Source organism: Protopterus annectens, chromosome 5.part0 (genome assembly GCF_019279795.1).
Source record: "Protopterus annectens isolate FY-2018-M chromosome 5.part0, PAN1.0, whole genome shotgun sequence".
Classification (NCBI taxonomy): Eukaryota; Metazoa; Chordata; order Ceratodontiformes; family Protopteridae; genus Protopterus; species Protopterus annectens.
This window is the reverse complement of record NC_056735.1, coordinates 402,184,611-402,204,049: the sequence shown is the minus strand read 5'-3', so window position 1 is coordinate 402,204,049 and position 19,439 is coordinate 402,184,611. Positions and strand designations below refer to the sequence as shown.

The following is a 19,439-nucleotide window of genomic DNA, read 5'->3' as shown; positions in this document are numbered from 1 at the left end:
TTTTCTTCATTGAATATTAAACCAGAAATACTTTTAAAATTCATCATGTTATCAAATAGAGACTGCATAGAAGAATTAGATCCTGCTGATGTAATTAGAACATCATCTGCAAAAAGTTGAATTTTGGATGTTGTATTTTCATCTATTTCAAAACCCTCTATGTCAGTACTGTTTCTGATCAAATTAGCCCAAGGCTCCATTACTAAAGTGAATAATAGTGGAGAAAGTGGACATCCTTGTTTTGTACCTTTAAGAATGGGTATTTTTTGTGAAACATATGTTCCTACCTTAATATAAGCTAACGTTCCTTTGTATAAATGCTCAATTACATTTACAAATGCATCTGAGAAGTTTGTGCACTTCATTAAGGTAAACAGATAGTCCCAACTTACTGAATCAAATGCTGAACTTATATCAAGACTAATAAGTGTTAAATCTTTCTTTTTCCTATTTGCAAAATCTATTAATGTTAAAGTTCTTCTTATATTATCAAAAGTATTTCTATTTACAATGAAGCCTGTCTGATCTATATCTATAATGCCGGGAATGATTGTCTTCAATCTATCAGCAAAAATACTCAAACATTTTATAATCAACATTAAGTAATGAGATGGGCCGATATGAAGAACATCTAGTTGGATTTTTATTAGGTTTTAGAATTGGCGAAATAAATGTATATTGCCAAGATGGGGGGTTATTAACTCAGTTTGGGCCAAAATAAAAACCTTATGTATTAATGAATATGTACTTTTAGAAAGGACTTTATATATCTCTGGTATAATACCATCATTACCCGGTGCTTTGTTTGATTTAAGCTTATTTATTTGTGTAATAACTTCTGTATATGAAATACTCTTGTCCAATAGTTTAAGCTGTTGTTTATTAAGCTTTTTATTCATGTTTGTGGTTATAAACTCCTTTATTTTATCTTTAGGTTCCATGTTAATGTTATTATGGTTAATTTTGTGAAAGTGATTTCTAAATTCATCTAGTATTTCTGGTATACTAGAAACATTCTTCTTTTGCCTTAGAGAAAAGATTTCTTTGATATGGTTTTGTTTATTCAACCTTTTTGTTTTATTTTTAAGTCTATGTAAGTATTTGGGGCTTATTGAATAAGACAAACACTTGTATTTCTCTAAAGTTATTTTAACTTTATGAGTTAAAATTTCTTTGTATTTCTCATTTAGTTTGTTTATTTCTTCAATAACTTTCTTGTCCATAATATTTTCTTTATTATTATGTTTATAAGAGTCTAATTTACTTTGAATATCTAACAATTCCTTATCCCAAGATTTCCTTTTATTATTATACCATCTGATACTTTGTCCATATAGATATGATTTTAAGGCATCCCAAACATAAACAGTGGAGACTTCAGGAGTATTATTTATGTCTAAAAAATGTTTTACTTCTGAAAGTATATATTCTTTATAGTCTTTTAGTTGAGTTAAGTATGCTGGTATCCTTTTGATCTGAACATTATGAGTATTTTTTATCATGAATTCAAAAACAATTGAATTATGATCAGATATAGGACATGAAATGATTTTGGAATTAATTAAATCTGTTACCATCTGGTTAGAAATAAAGACCCTATCTATTTTTGAATGTTTTGTATCTGTTAGAAAAAAAGGTGTATGGTAATGATTTTGAATCTATCTGATTATTAATATCATTCAAATGATAAGAATTAGCAAAATCATTTAAATGTTTTGCATTAGATGTAATTCTTCTTTTCCCTATAGTGGTACTTTCATGTAGTATACAATTAAAGTCACCAGCTAAAATAATATCTCCTATAGAGAATGATATGATCTTATCAAGATGATGTTTCACTGTATTAATACCAATTCCAGGTATCCAATATACATTAATTAAAGTGCAAGTCTTCCCATTAATTTGTATTGTAACCATACAAAACATTCCTTTGTCATCCTGATAAGACTTAATGGTTTTAGGAATGGGCATACTTTTATTCCATAAAATAGCCACTCCTCTTTTTTCTGAGTGTGCTCTGAACTAACCAATACTGTATATTTGTTTGTGGCTAGTTTATCAGTATCTTTTTTCAAGAGATGGGTTTCTTGCAGGAAGACTAAGTTGGCCTTATGTAAATTATTGTGTCTTATTAGGCTTGCCCTTTTACATGGATTATTCAATCCATTAATGTTTAAAGAAATTCCTTTTAAAGATGTCATTTGGCTTTTTTAAAACTTAAGAATCTTATGATCAAAATAACAAGATAAGTAATGTTACATCTCCTCCTTTAGGTGTACCTTAAAATATAGCTGTATTTATTGAATCTCTTATGGGATTTTGTATAGGATTCAATTTTGTTTGTAGTGACAATGAATGTACAAAATATATTGTGGATGTCAAAACTATATACAAATAACAATGAACAAGTGAAAATAATGTAAGGATTAAACCTTGCATCCAGCCTGGAGTTATAAACTCCAACTTAGAGTAGTATTTACCACTCAAGTTAACCCCCTACCCTAAGCAGCAGTACCTCAGCTACCACCTTATCAATTTAATACTAGTTATATTTAACTGAGGTTAACAGTTTTCAATTCGATTATCTAGCAAGACAAGACTACACATTTGGTAAAACAGCATCATATAAACTAAAATAAACCTTTTTTTTTTTTTTTAAACTGTTCATACTACTATATACATCCATGTAATATAAAACACTTGTATTCAAATAGCATTCAAATAATCTTGATGTTAGAAATCAAGAGGAGAGAAAATAAGTTCTAACATTCATTTAAATCAAAAACTTTGGCTAATATGATTCAGACATTACATATATTAAGATGCATCTATTTTCTGTCATGTAAATGCAATTAACAGCTTCCAAAAAAACCTTGAATTGCTTGTATATGAGCATTTACTCAAACTCATTATTGTCAATAGAATAAAATATTGTATTCATAAAAATTGTTATAAATCATACTGCATAGTTATGCAGATTCTCAGAAACACTTATATACATATATACACACACACACACACACACACATATATATATACACATACACACACACACACACACACACACACACACACACACACACACACACACACATACACACACACACACACACACACACACACATACACATATATATATATATATATATACATACACACACACACACACACACACACACACACACACACACACACACACACACACACACACACACACACACACACACACACATACATATATATATATATATATATATCTGATCTCACTGAGTTGTGTCCTTGTCAAGCACTATCTTACTTGCTGTCCCTACAATAAATCTGTCTGCTTTATACAAAATAATGCACAGCAAACACATTTTAGTAACCAGATTTTACAACCATGCTATACTACTGCTTTAAAATATATCACATGACAATTTCTTCCAGAATAGAGTTATAAAATTATTTATGCTTGTCAATCAGATGAATTAAATGAGTTATAGTAATGTATATGTTTGGAACATAAGTTTTTAACACAGATTATTAAACTGCTGTTAAGTAGATTTTCAAAAACACTTGAATAAATGTTTCATTTTCTATGCCTTCTAAAATAAGACATTTACTTACTACAAGAAACTGTATCATTTAAACTCATTATAACTGACATATTTTATGAATTATAACATAGATATTTAAGTAATTATATAAAATAACTCACATTTAGATGTTGAAGAGTTCATTTTCCTTCACATAGTCGCATTTGTATAATTTCTATTTCCTGGTAGAGTGACATTCCTGAATCTGTGATATGTCAGTGTGATATCTAGGTCAAAGGTGAGACTGGTTGCTTTCAGCTTCTCTGTGAGAATTCTGAGAGTTGAAGCTTTTAAAGTAGCTCATGGACACTGTGCATGAGACAGCCCACATCCCAGATTGTCTCTCTTAACATTTTGGCGGGAAACTTATTAAAAACTAGTGACAAACATTCATTTAGCAGTGTAAATGCATCTAAACATGACAAAACCTTCACAATGTATTTTACAGGTTATTACAGCCTCTATGTAAGTGAAATTAAGCCCAAAATTATTAATAAGTAATAAAACTCAATATTTTTGTCCTAACTCAATTTTTATGCAAATCTTATTATTTAATGTGTCTATATGATCAAAAGCATTTCTATACATTAATAAAGAAAAGAAAAAGAGAGTAGAAAGTAAAAGGGTGTAAGGCAGAAATAAAAAAAAATGTAAGAGAAAGCTATAAGAAGTATATACAATGGAATATTACTTACTGTTTATATTAATAGAGTTAAAATAAAACATATTATTTACTATTATTTAGTTCTAATTATTATTAGTTAAAGCATGACAGATTATTTACAAACAAGCATAAGCAGTATAATCAAGAAAGTATAATTAGGAATAGCATTTGAAGAACATATAAACTTTTACAAGGAATAAATATGTTATTATTCTATTAATCATATTTTCATTACTCTTCTCTCCTTCCCTCCCCACCCTTTACCCACTACATAACCTAAATAGAATGTCATTGTTTAAACAAAGAAAAGAAGAAAAGATAAAGAAAAAAAAATGTATCAAATTACTAACCTTACTTCTCCTTTTCAGAAAGAGAAACAAGTTGAATCGCAGCTTGCCATTAAATCTCCAGATATTTTGACTAGTTATGAAACAAAACATTTCTTTGCACACAGAGAATAACTTTGATTAAATCTTTTTCAAAATATTTGTGGGTTCTTAGAAATGCAGGAACTATATTTAAAAAGATTAATAATGAAATAAAATGATGAGAGAAAAAAAACATAGAACAAATCATTTGTTTTTTAGTCTCTTCTTCTTCTCTGAAGTCTTCCATGAAGTTTCAGTTGCCAGTCTCTTTAATGAAGGACTAGCCCATTCCATCTCCTCTATTTTATCCAAAATCTTATTTTTTTTGATAAACAGTAAAGCAGAGTCTAAGTCATCGAAAATTTTAGGACCATCAGGAAGGAAGATTTTAAGCTTTGCAGGAAACAGAAGGTATGTTTTAAACTGTGCTTTTTTAAGCTCCCTTATTAGTGGCAGAAAAACTTTTCTTTTAGCTATTACCATGGAAGAATAGTCATTGTCAAAAGCACAGTTGTCTCATTAATCTTAACAGGAGCTTTAGCCCAAGCAGATTTAAGAACCATCTCTTTATCAAAGATGATAGAAATCTAACTATAACTGATCTAGGATAGTTTTTGTTAGAGTTAGTATTAGCTATAGAGCTATGTGCTCTTCGATACCAAAAGAGAATGCTTCTGGTAAATCTAAAGTTTTAGGGAGTCATGTTGTTAAAAGAAGTAATATTGTTACCTTCAATATTTTCTGGCAGTCCAAAAATCTAATGTTATTGCCTAGATCTATTTTCCAGGTCATCCAGCTTTGTTTGTAAATGTGTATTTTGTTTCAGCAGAAACTCAATGTTGATTTCCTCTTCTTGTATTCTATTTTCCATGTCATTCACAGCTTCTTCTATGCCTGTCATCTGGATCTTCTGTTGTTGCAGGTCTATATGTAACAAGTCTATTTGTTTTGTAGTTTTTTCTATGAAGGTGTCTATTTTAGTATCCATTTTATCCATCTTAGCAGTAAGTTGCTGGATTATAATTATCAAAGACTGAAGTTCTTTCTTGATGCTGGAGTCTTGAGAATTTGTCTTACTGGAACTCATTTCAGACTGATAAACTGACAGGAAAATTTCCAAAGTGATTTCTGACAGGAATATTGTTAAGATTTCCTTTCTTTTTTAGATATAGTTCAAGAACTATATAAAACAAACATATTTAGAAAGAAAATTACTTCAAAAATACATTTTTTAAGTAATTAGTTACTGTCAGTGTAATGAAATTGGTGGAGCTGAAGAAATATGCTGCTATCCTGTGTTCATCCTTGGCCACGCCCCAAGTTGTCTACATTCTGACTGCTGAATTCACTCCAAGGGCTTGTTCAGTCAGCAGTCAGTGTGTAGGTGGGGTAGGAAGAAAGAGCTTTTTGAAGACTGTCCAGTTGTTATAGCCAAGTAGAATATAACCTTCAAATAACCAAAGACCACTGCAGCAGTGAGAAATTCGAACATATACTGTTATAGTAACTACAACTTACACAAATATATTTGGAGTACGGCTTTGGGAAGGTTAATAACTGTCTTGTAGCCCATGGATAAACAAGCATTTATGATATCAGTTGAACTCTGTCATGGCTTTCATATAGACATCAACTGTAGTGTGAATTTCTGGACTGCGGTCATCTAATAATGGTATTGGTCAGTATTTTTTTTTTAAATAGGTAACCAATGTTCTTTACCTTGGTTCCTGATACCATACCAATCCTGTTTTATAGCAGGGCAGTTTCACATGAACTTTTAATTTGGTACAGGGGGGGTGGTAGTTTTTATCTGATACCATCTTGGAGATGCATGTTAGTAGATACTCTGAGTAAGAAGCATTGAGGGGATGCTGTTAATGTTTTTGGTGGGCAGTGGCAAATAAATAGCTTAAGCATCAAATCTGAAGGTGCAGATCTCCTAATATAATTCACAGTAGTAGGTATCTGAGTCTGTCATAGGTTCATAGGTGGTTACTGGGCTAATGGCCCTAGTAAAAACCTGGTACCCTTATTGACCATATTTAGACAGTCATTAGCAGAGCGATTTTTATCAGCACTGACTGCCGCTGTCCATGAGGGACATGCATATCACCCCCAGGATGAATTTATGGTCACCCATCCAGTTATCAAGGTTTTGCTTGAATAGGGTCATTGAAGAGGTCTGCTTCACATGGAGTGGGACATCATTCCAGAGGAGTGGTAGTCTCTGGGAGATGTATCTATCTCTCCAGTGTGTTCCGTTTCTGTTAATGTCACAGGCTAGGTTGAGATCCCTGGAGTGAGTTGTTCTTGTCCCATTTGATTTGCGAATGTGCAGCAATTCCATTAGAGCAAGGTCCAAGACTGCCCTGTAGGCCAGGCAAAGGTCGCCTCTCAGTAGCCTGTATGATACAGTACAGTCACAGAGCTTTCAGTCTTTCCATGTATGTCATGTTTTGAAGGCCCTGGATTATCTTCGTAAGAAACTTCTGTGGTCTCTCCAGTTGCTGCATTGTACTCAATCAGTGGTGTGATGAGGATCTAGTACAGTGGAGCTATAACCTCCCTGGTCTTGCATGTGATGCTGTTATTTATGAGAATGTAGAATGCTTTTCTTAGCACTATATGGACATATGATGATCGAAGTTTAGATTGCTATCAACGTGTGTTCCCAAGTCTCACACTACTGAGTTTGAGCTTAGAGGGGTGCTATCTATGTCATAATTAGCAGGGGCTAATTCTTTGCCAAAGAGGATAATGAGGTATTTTTTTCCGTTAAGTTTTAGTCTGTGAGTTGTTTGCATCAGCCCTTTCTTGTAATTTGTTAACATTGTTGGGGAACTCTATGGTTGTGCTCAGTTTACAGTCCTCTACAGACTTGGTAAGCCAAAGGCCATCTGCCTTCACCTGGACTTCAGATAAATAGGCCCTCTACTGTTTGGAATCTATCACAGATCCTTGCGGTACCTCACCAGTAACTGGTCTACTGGTGGAGGTAGACTCCCCATCTTTGACAGTGTGCATTCTGTCAGTGAGTCAGTTGGCTACCCATCTAGTAACGAATGAGTTAATCCCCAGCTGGGAGAGTTTCTGTATGATACCTGAATGGGGGGTTGTGTCAGAAGCCTTGGCTAAATCAAGATAGGAAGTATGTGCAGTTTTGTCCTCATCCAGGGCTTTGGTGCCATTCTCAAAGAATTCCACAAGGTTCAGTAAGCAAAATATACCCTTGACGAAGCCAAATTGGGTTGGGTCAAGAGTCTGAAGGTCGTCTATGTCCTTGCGGACAAGGTCCATGATGATTCTTTCCATGGCCTTGCAGATAAGTCTGGTTAGGCTTATGGGACGATAGTTCCCAGGGTTAGTTCATGGATCCCCTTTGTGCAAAGGATTACTGTTGCTGTTCTCCACTCTGCCGGGGCAAAGCCAGTTCTCAGGCTATGGTTAGAGTGCCGAGCGGTTCTGCTGGGTCTTGTTTTAGATTGTTTAGTAAGCAGCCTGGGATGTTATCTGGTCCCATAGAGGCTGTGTTTTTGACCTTGGAGAGTACTTGTATGACCTGTTTTTTTTGGAGATACTCTGTAGAGGACCGGTGTTAGAAATGCTTTGGGGTATGTTAGGTTAGGACAGGGGGTGAAGTTATTGCCAAATCTAGAAGACTGGCAGTTATCTCAGGTTCAGTGTGAGTGATACCATCCACTATAAGTTTGGCACACAACTGGGCATTCCTTTTAGGTTTTGACTGTAGCTAAAGAATGCCTTATGATTGTATTTAGCTAGGGATGCTAATTTATACTTGTAGCTAGCCTTAGAGGATTTACCAAGATATCTGATTTGCTTGTTCAAGCTGTGGAGGGTATTCTTACTCTGTTGAGTTAGTTCCCTCCTGTTCATAGATATCAGTGTCTTTCTTTTGTTGTGCAACTTATTTATACTTGCCAGTCCACCAAGGTGGCTTGTTTATTTTGGGAAGACCAAGTTTTGTTCATGTTAGGTACAGCCGAGTCAATGCATTTAAGTGGCTATTTAGGGAAATTGTGTATTCCTCTGCATAGGAGTCATTGTTGTCTATGTTGGCAGGGCCTTTGAAACTTTTTATGCTATTGATTAGTAGGCAATAGTTTGCTTTGGAGAAATGTTTCAGTAGTTTTACTCCCGTGGGTGTGTCAGGTTTGATATTTTACTTCAAACGAGACAGATTTATGGTCTGACCTTACCAGGGAGGGCAACACACAGGGGTTAATGCATTGAAACCCCCCCCCCCCCATTTGGTAAGCATTAGGTCCAGGACATTTGAGCCCCTTGTGGGGATGCAGACCTACTTTTCCAGGGTATTTGAATGAACAAAATCCTGGAACCTCGTAGTGATAATGTTTGTGCTCATGTAAGTTGCCCAGTCGATGGAAGGATAGTTGAAATTTTATCTCCCATGACCAAGAAGTTTGCCTGTATGCTGAGCAACTTTAGCAAGTCCAGGTAGGCAGTATGCTGCTTCTGGTTCATGGTGGGGGACCTGTAGCTAGCAGTGATGTGGAATGGTTATTTTTCCTCTAGTTAATTGGACCTGGAGTAGCTCGAGTGAGTCATACTGTTTCACCAGTCTCGAGGTGTATTTGGATTTAATGAAGGATACACCTCCACCTTTGGTTATTTCATGCTCGTTTTGTTGTCTGAACATGTGAAAGGCATTGTAGCCTTCTACTCCCAGGGTGCACTCAGCAACCATGAATAGAGTCTGTGTGACTGCACAAACATGAGAATCTTCCAAGGTGAGGAGTGCTTCCAGGGAGTGCAGTTTACTGTTGAAGTTTTAAGTAGCATGAACTTGAGTTTGTCTTTAGTGGATTTCTTTACGTTGGAAGTTTTGTTTGGACATTGCCTAAAAAGGCACTATGGAGGAGGCAAGCGTCTTTGCCAGTATCCAAAAGCCTTGAGGAGACAGATGAACGCCATCTGTGACAAAGCAGAGTGGACTGTCAACCATGTCTTCCCAGGCAGATATGTACTGGATCCTCCTGGAGTGACACCAGAAGCTAAGCCAATTATTGAAATCAATCATTTTCTGTCTGAATTGTGGCATCATCCTCAGTGAAAGGTAGAATGCTGCTTAGGGCTAGGGACATACCTGCCTGGAACACATAATCTGAGAGTTTGGTCATGTCTCTCGTCATATAGTTTGGAGAGGTACATCTCAAGTCATCATGTACTTTAACAGTGTCATAACGGTAATTGTTGCTGGGCAACTTGAGCATGTGCATAGTTTGAAGGATCCTGGCAGCTGACTGTGACCTTCTTGTTCGACCATCTGGGTGTCTCACCTTTGAGTTGCCTATAACCAGAATATTTAGTTTTTAGGTGTTTTGCTTTAGGGGCTTAATTTTTGAGAGACTAATGTGTGTTTCGTGGTGGTGGATTCTGTTCGTGTACCAGTATATGTATATTTGTGCTTGGGAAGTCTCTGGTCTTTTTGTAGGCTGTTAGTGATTATGTCCGCCTGTGGGTTTGTGTGTCTTGACCTTCTCTTGTGTGAGAGGGAAGGTGTGTACTTGGCAACCTGTTGTATGTCTTGTTATGTGAGAGGACCGATTCTAATTTCATGGTATAGTTGCATCTCTCACATACTGTATTTGTTTGCTTTAGGAGCAAGTGGTTGTCACTATATATGAGGCAATTACTGCATTGCCTCAGGATGCTCATGTCAATCAGTCTGGCTGGAGAAATGGTGAGAAACTGTCCATCCATTATGGCAGGTATGTATTGTAGTGACTAGTGGGAATGGGCTAGATGGACCAAGATTAGCTTGTGAGACTAACAAGGGTGGCTATTCTGTGGAAGGCTACTGGTCGAAGACTGCGTCAACGTCTCAGAATGCACAATTGAGTTGCTCACTGGGTGGCAATGCACAGCTGGGTTGCACACAGTGAGGCAGTGGTGCTAAGGAGGGTTCTGTATCAGTTATCAAGAGAAAATTGTTTCTAAACATTTGCTTCTATACATGTCAGCACTAATCCCCAGCACAAATGCGGTGCTTAAATACAAGCAAAGTTGAACAGTTTTAACAAACTAGCCAATGGGAGAGCCCAAACTAAGCCTTATTCCAACAGTCCCCAAGTCAGATGGGTCCTGGGCTACACACTTCTGCTACAAAAGTGCAGTAAGGCCGCCTTAAAGTAGGCTGGCTGGTTTTAGTGCTCAGTTAATACCAAACAGCCTAGATTCAGCAGATCTGAATCTAGTCTATGCTATGAAATACTAGTCTATGCTATGAAATACAGAAGTACTAGCATTTTAAAGTACTGAAAAAAAACTGTAACAGCAGCAATAACAGCAAAAAATGAAACCACAATTAAAATGCTGTTCAAAAAAGTGCAATGCAAGCTTAAAATGTACTTTTTTTTTTGTTGATCACAGTGGATGCTTTGGATTTTTAGTTGAGATTCAGGCCAGGTCTGTAGAAGGGCCCTCTCCAGCAAAGATGGCTTGAATTTGATGCTCAGAAGTTACAAAACAGACCTAGAGGTAGCAAATCTGGAACTGGGCTATGCTACAGCTGAACTAGTACAGTTTACAATAAAATGTTGCAGAAAAAACAGATGTTCTTCATCTCACATTGCTGCAGTCCTAACACTTGGGTAGTCCGCTGTCCCTCGGTCGGCCCGAATATCAGAGTATAAGGCTGACGTCGGTCAGGGCGCATTTGACTGACATCAGAACGTCAGGGTACAAATCTTTTATGACCGGTTTCAGACCGAAGTCAGAGTTGGTTAAGTATAGTACAGTTTACAATAAAATGTTGCAGAAAAAACAGTTCAGACAAGTCACCAAACTTGGAGCGGCTCTTCATACAGAGATATGAGTAAAAGGTTGGCAAAAAGGTGTATGAATGTGCGCTTTGTAGCAAATGTGTAGGTAAAACATCAAGTATAAAGATGTCATTTCAGCAGGTAAGGTCTGAGGGAAAAAATGTTCTAAGGTTGCATTAATAAACATTTTTGTAAGTTTTAAGAGCCGAATGTCTCCATTTATTATGGAGCAACCTGTAGCGACAGCCGGGCAAAGCTAGTCTTGATTTGAAGTGTATGAAGAAAATCTGCATTTTTTCCTGCTTTATAGATTTAATTGCACTTGACTAAAAGAGAGGGTAAATCCTTCAGTATTTGGAGGAAATCGTTATGGATAAAAATGGATAGCCGTCATCTGAGAGCTCAGTGGAAGCATTTTCTTCCTTACAACAAATGTTGATTCCAGATGTGAAATGAGCAGTGCTGCAAGATATAGAGGAAAAGTAATCTCTAGTACATTTACATCATTTTCTTTTCTCTTGTTCAACAGAATATGAAGAGAGTGGTTTGCTAGACACAGATGAGGTAGGTGACACAGCATTTTTTATTTTTGTTTGGGGGAAATCAAAATGGCAGGGCTGAAACAATATAATTTTGAAAATGTGTTGCATACTTTCTTGCTGAATTGTAATTTGTTTGTATATCAAAATGTTTTTATTTTCTGTTTGCTATCAACTCCCATACTTCATGCCCTGAATTTGAGCCTGGCGGGAGAGGAATCTATTCCATTTCATTTTCCAAAGAAACTGCCCCTCAGCAGTGAGGGTTGAGACTTTTGCCCACAGACTGTCTTTTCACCTCTCCTCATTTTTGGTCTCTCTGCTTCTCTTGTTGCTGAGTTGGCTCTTGACAACTTTTTATAGCTTTTGGACTAGACCAGTGCATGATACCACACTTAAGTTGTTGGATAACAGAACCCTTCTTGCCTCTTCACATGGTCATCCAGCATTGTACTGACATGTGAGAGTGTAGCTTCTGATGTTCTTCGTGTTTCATTGTTGCAGTCATCACATTTGAGTTATCCTGCCAGGGATAGCCCTCAGTCGGTCTGAACACCAGAGGCTTAGTATTTCTGCATCGGTTGCTGTTGCTCCAGGACTAACGTCAGGTAGTAGTCAGTAATATAAAATCAGGCAGCCGATACCATTTTATCAGTCTTTCTTGCTGAGGAGCCCAAAGCAGAAGCTGTTTGCATGAGTGCAGGTCAGACGCTACCTGAGTTTTCGTTTCCATATTGAAGTAGAAGTCTTCTAAACCTAAGTACCCCGTTTGGGATCCTTTTTTCTTGCTCTAAACGATGTCAGAAAATGTTAACAGTTGTCTCGCCCGTGGAAAGCAAATACCACACCTAAACTTCCATTCTTACTGCGTCACCTGTTTAGGCCCAGACCACGACGTCCCCCGCTGTCACTTTCGTGCTTTGTTCAACGCCAGAACTATATTTCATCGGGCCCTTATTGTAACTAGATATTTTCGCTCTCAGTCCTTGAATTCTGATATGGCTTTGGTAAGCCATCCGACTACCGATCTTCTGAAAAAAACGTAAGGATAAAGACAGACAGACTGCACAGGTCCAAATCTGCCGACAACACTTCCACTAAGCTAGTCAGTTCTCTGGTCCTCAGTGAGGTGCATTCACAGCCCTGATGGCTGCTTCTGTGGATTCGCTGGCCACTACTGAGACCCTTTTGGAGTCTGATATGCCGCGAGACTGTTCTTCGACTAAGGATCCTGCAAATGTTTCTACCTTTGATGGGTCCGGAGCCACTGGGCAGGCACCGGCTTCCAAGGAAGTACTATGCACTACCGATACTAGACACAGACCGACGACTTCTTTCGCGTCTTCAGTTCTTTCTAAAACTACCAAGTTTCTAAGGCCCAGGGTATGAACCACACCCAAAAAAACGACAACCCAAGCTCAGGCACCTGCTTCCTTGCCTCAATCTCAAATGCTTAAAATGGCGCAAGACCTTACTATGCTTATTAGGGGAAGCCAGTCTACCCCCTTCCAAAAGAAAGAGACTTGTCCCCAGTAGTTTTATCTGAACAGGAGTCAAGTGACTCTGATGCATCTGAATATGAAGATATGCAACCCCTCTCTGCTTATGAGTATTCTGAGCCAGAGGAATCCATTCCTTCTGCCTGTCCACCTGATGATTTTTCATTTGGTGAAACCCTTCATACTTTAAGGGAGCATTTCCAATGGGAATATCAAGACTGTCCTCAATCAAAAAAGAGACTCGGGGAATTCTTAGATTTACCACAGCACAGACCTTTGGCCATTCCTCCTGTCCTGGATGTTGTGGATGATGTTTTTATGGAATCCAGTTTGACCCCTGACACCCTTCCTCCTGCTCCCAGGAAACCTGACGTATTACAGAGTCCCTGACTCTCACAAATTTCTTTCAAAAATCCTACTGCTGACCCAGAAGTCATCTCTGAAGGACCTAAAGGGATTAAAGCAACTTCAGATAAGAATCCCACCCCCTCAGATAGGGATTCCCAAGCTTTAGACAGATGGGGGTAAAAAGTATACACCTCTGCTACTCTTGCTATTAGAGCATTAAACTGTCAGTTCCACATGCTGAAATATCAGCAGCATACCATGGAACTCCTCAAACAAAAAATATCTTCCTTTTCTGCTTGTGCAGAAAATAAAGAATTACAAGAGTTAATGCATTCTGCAAGTCAAGTAACTAAGCACACTTTACAATGTGACTTGATGCCCTATAAGCATCTTGCAGGGCAGCAGTCACTGGTTCTGTCTTTAAATGACATGCTTGGCGTAAGGAGCAGACCTTGCCAGACCATGTCAAATCCAAATTATTGGACGCACCATTGAACAAAGACAACTTATTTGGCACCAAAGCAGAAGAGGTCTTAAAAAAGATGGAAGAAAAAGCTAAATCTATGCAGACAGTTAGACTTTTTACAGGTCCAACCACTGAGGTTCAGTAGGCATTGCCTTTCCAAGCGCTGGTCCTTTCCGGCCCCCTCCAGGCTAGCTCAGCCCAGACCCAAGGGAAGCAGGCCCCCCAGACAGCAGCCCCAGGGAATGCAGAGATCTAGGCAGTGGAGTTCCTCCTCTTCAAAAACAGGGAATGCAAAGCCACCCCCTTATGGTAAGAACTCACAATGACTTTACACCTCCACCGCTTACCTCTGCCCACCTCCTTGTACCCCAGGAGGAAAACTCTCCTTCCACGCAAGCAACTGGGCCATTATTACCAATGACCGATGGGTCCTCAACATAGTGTCCCAGGGATACAAATTTTATTTCCGCACTCCACCAGCCCCAAAAGTGTTCCCAGATCTTCTTGCAAACCAGTGGGCAGAGGCCAAAAAGCAAGTCCTTTCCCCTACTCTCCATGAGGGTAGTACAAGCATGTTCCTGCAGAAACTAGGAATCAAAAGCACCAAAGGCTTAGCAGATTACTTGAAACAAACAATTTATTGAGTTAAGCTTTGGAGAACTTCGAAACAAACTGTTCTTCAGACAAGGTACTACCATTTTGCAAAGCTTATAAATGACACACACAATGCCAATTAACTGATTGTTGAAACTAATTGAATAGTTTTAAAGTGACAGATACAATTCAGTATCAAATCTTCCATGACACTAATACTTTGACTAAACTGAAGGCTCACATGTAAAACCAGTAAAACTATATCACAGATTTTCCAGACCATGCTTTTAAGTTCTCTGTGTTAAAACAAATTACTACAGACATTAGAGGAGGGCCTTGGCAGATTAATCTAGAAATTGATGAACTCAAATGGCAAATTTCTACTGCTGCTTATTTACCCCCAGGGGTTCAACCGAAATGGTCTCTATAAATGTTTTCTAAAAGTTGGCTTTAAAACAGATAATAGTTTACTGGTTTTACATGTGGGCAACTAAGTTTAGTCCAAAGTATTAGTGTCATAATTTGTTTTTAATGAATATAAGTATTTTTATTGGATTTGTTTAACAAAAATGTTATTAATTGTTTTAATATTCACACAACATCGCATTCTTATATATTGGTACAACTGAGAGGTAGGCCTCTGTGACTCAAGTGTATTTGCCTAAGGTGCACTCCTGTGGCTTTTTAAAATCTAATGAATTGTATCTGTCACTTTAAAACTATTCAATTAGTTTCAACAATCAGTTAATTGGCATTGTATGTGTCATTTATAAGCTGCAAAATGGTAGTACCTTGTCTGAAGAAGGGAAAAACACAGTTTGTTTCCGAAAGCACTAACTCAATAAATTGTTTGTTTCAAGTAATCTGCTAAGCCTTTGGTGCTTTTGATTCCTAGTTTGTGTGTTTGCCTTTTTGTCATGTTCCTGCAGAACAGATAAGCCAAGGTTTCTACTCCAGACTCTTCCTGGTCCCCAGAAAAGAGGGCGCATGGCGCCCCATCCTCGATCTAAACACCTTTCTGGTGATACCAGAATTCAAAATGCTCACCCTCCAGCAGCTTCTACCAATGCTTTCCAAGGATGCTTGGTTAGCTACCCTAGACTTAAAAGAGGCCTACCTACACATCTCAGTCAGGGAATCAGGCAGGAAATACGTATGTTTCAGGGCAGGATCTATGCACTTTCATTTCTCTGTGCTTTCCTTTGGCTTACCCACTGCTCCCAGAGTTTTCACAAAATGCCTGTCTCCAGCCATTGCTTTTTGTAGACAAAGAAATATTCAAATTTATCCATACTTAGACTACTGCCTGATTCAGACAGACAGGAAGAGCTGTTACAGCACCTGACTTTTGTACAGGACCTACTGACCTCCCTAGGGTATACTATCCATGAAAAGAAATCAAAACTAGTCCCCACACAAAAAATTGTATTCCTGGGAGCAAGCCTGGACAACAGCATCTCAGATGGTATTCCTTACTCCAGAAGAACAAGCCTACCTGACAGGGTACTTCTCTCAACTAATCACCAGAGCCCTGTTAACCACAAGGAAAATCCTACAAGCTCTTGGGTTCATGGCTTCCTGCATCCTACTCATTCCATATGCCAGACTGCATATGAGGAAACTACAGTGGTACCTAAAAAGCCTTTGGTGTCAACACTGTCAAGACCTGGACACTCTCATACCAATGATACCTTGTCTAAGGAAAGTTTTTCTTTGGTGGGCAGCAGCTTGCAACCACAACAAGGGACTTCCCTTCTTACAACCCTACGCCGCCCAGACCCTCACCACAGATGCATCAGACTATGCCTAGAGTGCACACCTGGACGGCAGGTGCATTCAGGGCCATTGGAGCCCAAATCAGATACATCTGCACATCAACCAAAAAGAGATGTTAGCTATTCAGCACGCCCTGACAGCCTTCAGACCCCTACTCTGACAAGGATAATTGCCATCTCTCCTGATAATTTTTTATTTGAAGAACCTTTGAATTCAATAAGTTCATCCTGGAGAGTGATAGTTTGCCCCATGTTTCTACCTGGAGCATACCTCTTGACCTCTTGGAGCAAGAAATCTGGGCAAAGTCATAAATAATTTGAGGACAAAGGACCAAAAATAGGGATAATTAACACAATTGAACATGTTTTGCATTAGCATGAATTTTCTGAAGAGTATGAAGTCTGAAACTCAAATGTCTTTCATTATTTTCTTGCTTCAATCCTCAATGATTTGTTAGTGATTTACCAGAAAATAGTAATTTTATGAGAAACTGACAAAAAATGTGAGGCAAATCTGGACATTCTTCAAAAATCTGGACAATTGAGAGGTATGACCTGAAGGCTCTACTCTGTTGGTTGCCTGAGTTCTGCCTCAGCCTACAAGTTCAAGGTAATATCCCAAATCTTTCCTGCAGACAGACATACATTTGCATGCTATTTCTTTGTTCCCCTTGGCAAGAACAACATGCATAGTAGCCCAAAAAATTCTGGAATGCTATCAACCATATACTATATCCTGGAAGCCCAGCTTCACCAAACCCATGTCCTTACAGGTCAACTGCAGAGACTGCCAACACTTTCAACGCCTACGTTATCGAATCAATTTCCAAACTTTTTAACCCTAATCCCTCAAACAACAATACTTCAAACCCCACTGTACCACCTTCAACCACTAACTCCTTCTCTCTCAAGCCTGTCTCCAGTAGCTATATCAAAACTTTACTCTCTAAGCTCAAACCCTGCTCTGTATCTGCTGACAGTATCCCTTCATATTTTCTCCAGATTGCTGCACACTCCATTGCTATGCCTATCTCTATCCTAATCAATTGCTCCATCTCTGAGTCCAAAGTACCATCTATCTGGAAACAGTTTTACACTCTTCCTATAAGTGAGGTAACTCCACAGAAGTCTCTAACTTCAGACCTATCGCTATCCTCTACCCTCTCTCTAAAGTCCTAGAGAAATTTATACACAAACAAGTTATGCATTATCTCACACAGGAAAATATACTCACCCCCACACAGCACGGCTTCCGCCCCAACCACAGCTCTACTTTCCTTTCTCAACACTATAACTGTAGCCAGAGACAACCATAAACTCATATCCTGCCTGTTCCTTGATTTCTCAAAGGCTTTTGACACAGTCTCCCACGCCCTGCTACTAAAAAGCTTAGACCTAAACTTCTCCGCGATGCAGTCACATGGTTCTCTAGCTATCTCACTGAAAGGCAGCAGTCAGTAAGATGGGAGTCTGTGCTATCCAACTATCTATCCGTTAAAACCGGTGCCCCCCAAGGATCTATTCTTGGGCCTCTGCTCTTTAATATTTTCACTAACTCACTTCATACCTCTTGTTTTCAGTCTACCCTTGTACAATATGCTGATGACTCCACAGTCATCACCATTGCTGACTCACCCTCTGAACTCCTATCAACTACCCAAACATTTTTCAATGCTGTTGAGACATGGCTGACTAATAACCATGTCATCCTCAACCCCAAAAAACAAAATGTATACACTTTCTGCCAAAATCTGCAAACCATATAAAATCTTCCTTCTCTATAACCTCCCTAAACAATACTCGTATAAAAGTCGGAACTAGCACAAAACTACTTGGCATTACCATCGATGACCAACTAAAATTTGGTCAACACTTTAACTGTTTTATCAAAAAAAAAAAAAACAAAAGTTAGGTCTCTTGTATAGAAAGAAAAAATACCTCACCCCTGAAGCTAGAATCTCTTTTACTCATGCCTACCTTGTACCCTGCCTAACATATTGTTCCCAAATACTGACAAATTTGAACACTACCCTACTAACCAAATTAGAATCAACCTACCATAAGATTGCTCGATTTGCAACACAACAACCATATAAATCCCACCACTGTCTCTCCTTAAAATACCTGAACTGGCTCGAACTACCTCATATGTTACTACAATCTCAGCTCTAGATCATACACTCCATTCTGTATCAGCCTGAATTTTGCACAAGTCTATCAACACCTATTAAATGTCCACAAACCAAAATCCAGGACAGGATGCAACTTGTATAGCTACCCACCCCTCTATTGCATGGAACAAACTTCCACTCGAAATAAAGAACCTAACCCACCCCAAACAATTCAAATTAGCCGCCAAATACTACCTTAAAAAACACTGGATCTGCCAGTGTATGCATCCTTCCTGACCTCCACCTACCCGCGCACTACTCTTTCACTTAATCTCGAAAAATCAGCATGCACAACATGCAGTCTTGAACAACTTGCATCTTATGTTTTATTATGAAACCTTCTAATCCTGCCTCATACTTGGCCTACAGAACCATAGATTAGCTAATTTTCTTATGCAACCCTCCCCAAACTATTGCTATACAGTGCTTACTGAACCTGAGATTAGCTTATATATTGGACATACAAATTATTTACTTACTATATTTTTTTCTGTTGCTCATCCATCTGTTTATTGTAATTTCTATGTTTTTTCTCAACATCTGTTTATAACTTGCGACTTCTAGTATTCTTTACTGTTATGTATAGATTTTTTTGGCATATGATGGAGCTTTCCTCCCTGGGCCTCAGCTGAAAAAA

The 19,439-nt window shown here is 38.2% G+C and overlaps 1 protein-coding gene across 1 annotated transcript in view; it reads left to right on the top strand.

The window, feature by feature from the left end:
- Nucleotides 1-19,439, top strand: part of ATG3 (autophagy related 3) — a 1,040,279-nt gene that overhangs the window by 642,286 nt on the left and 378,554 nt on the right. Inside the window, exon 11 of the mRNA XM_044072369.1 lies at nt 11,940-11,974. Coding sequence (XP_043928304.1) covers nt 11,940-11,974 — 35 coding nt within the window. The remainder of the gene's footprint in view (nt 1-11,939; nt 11,975-19,439) is intronic.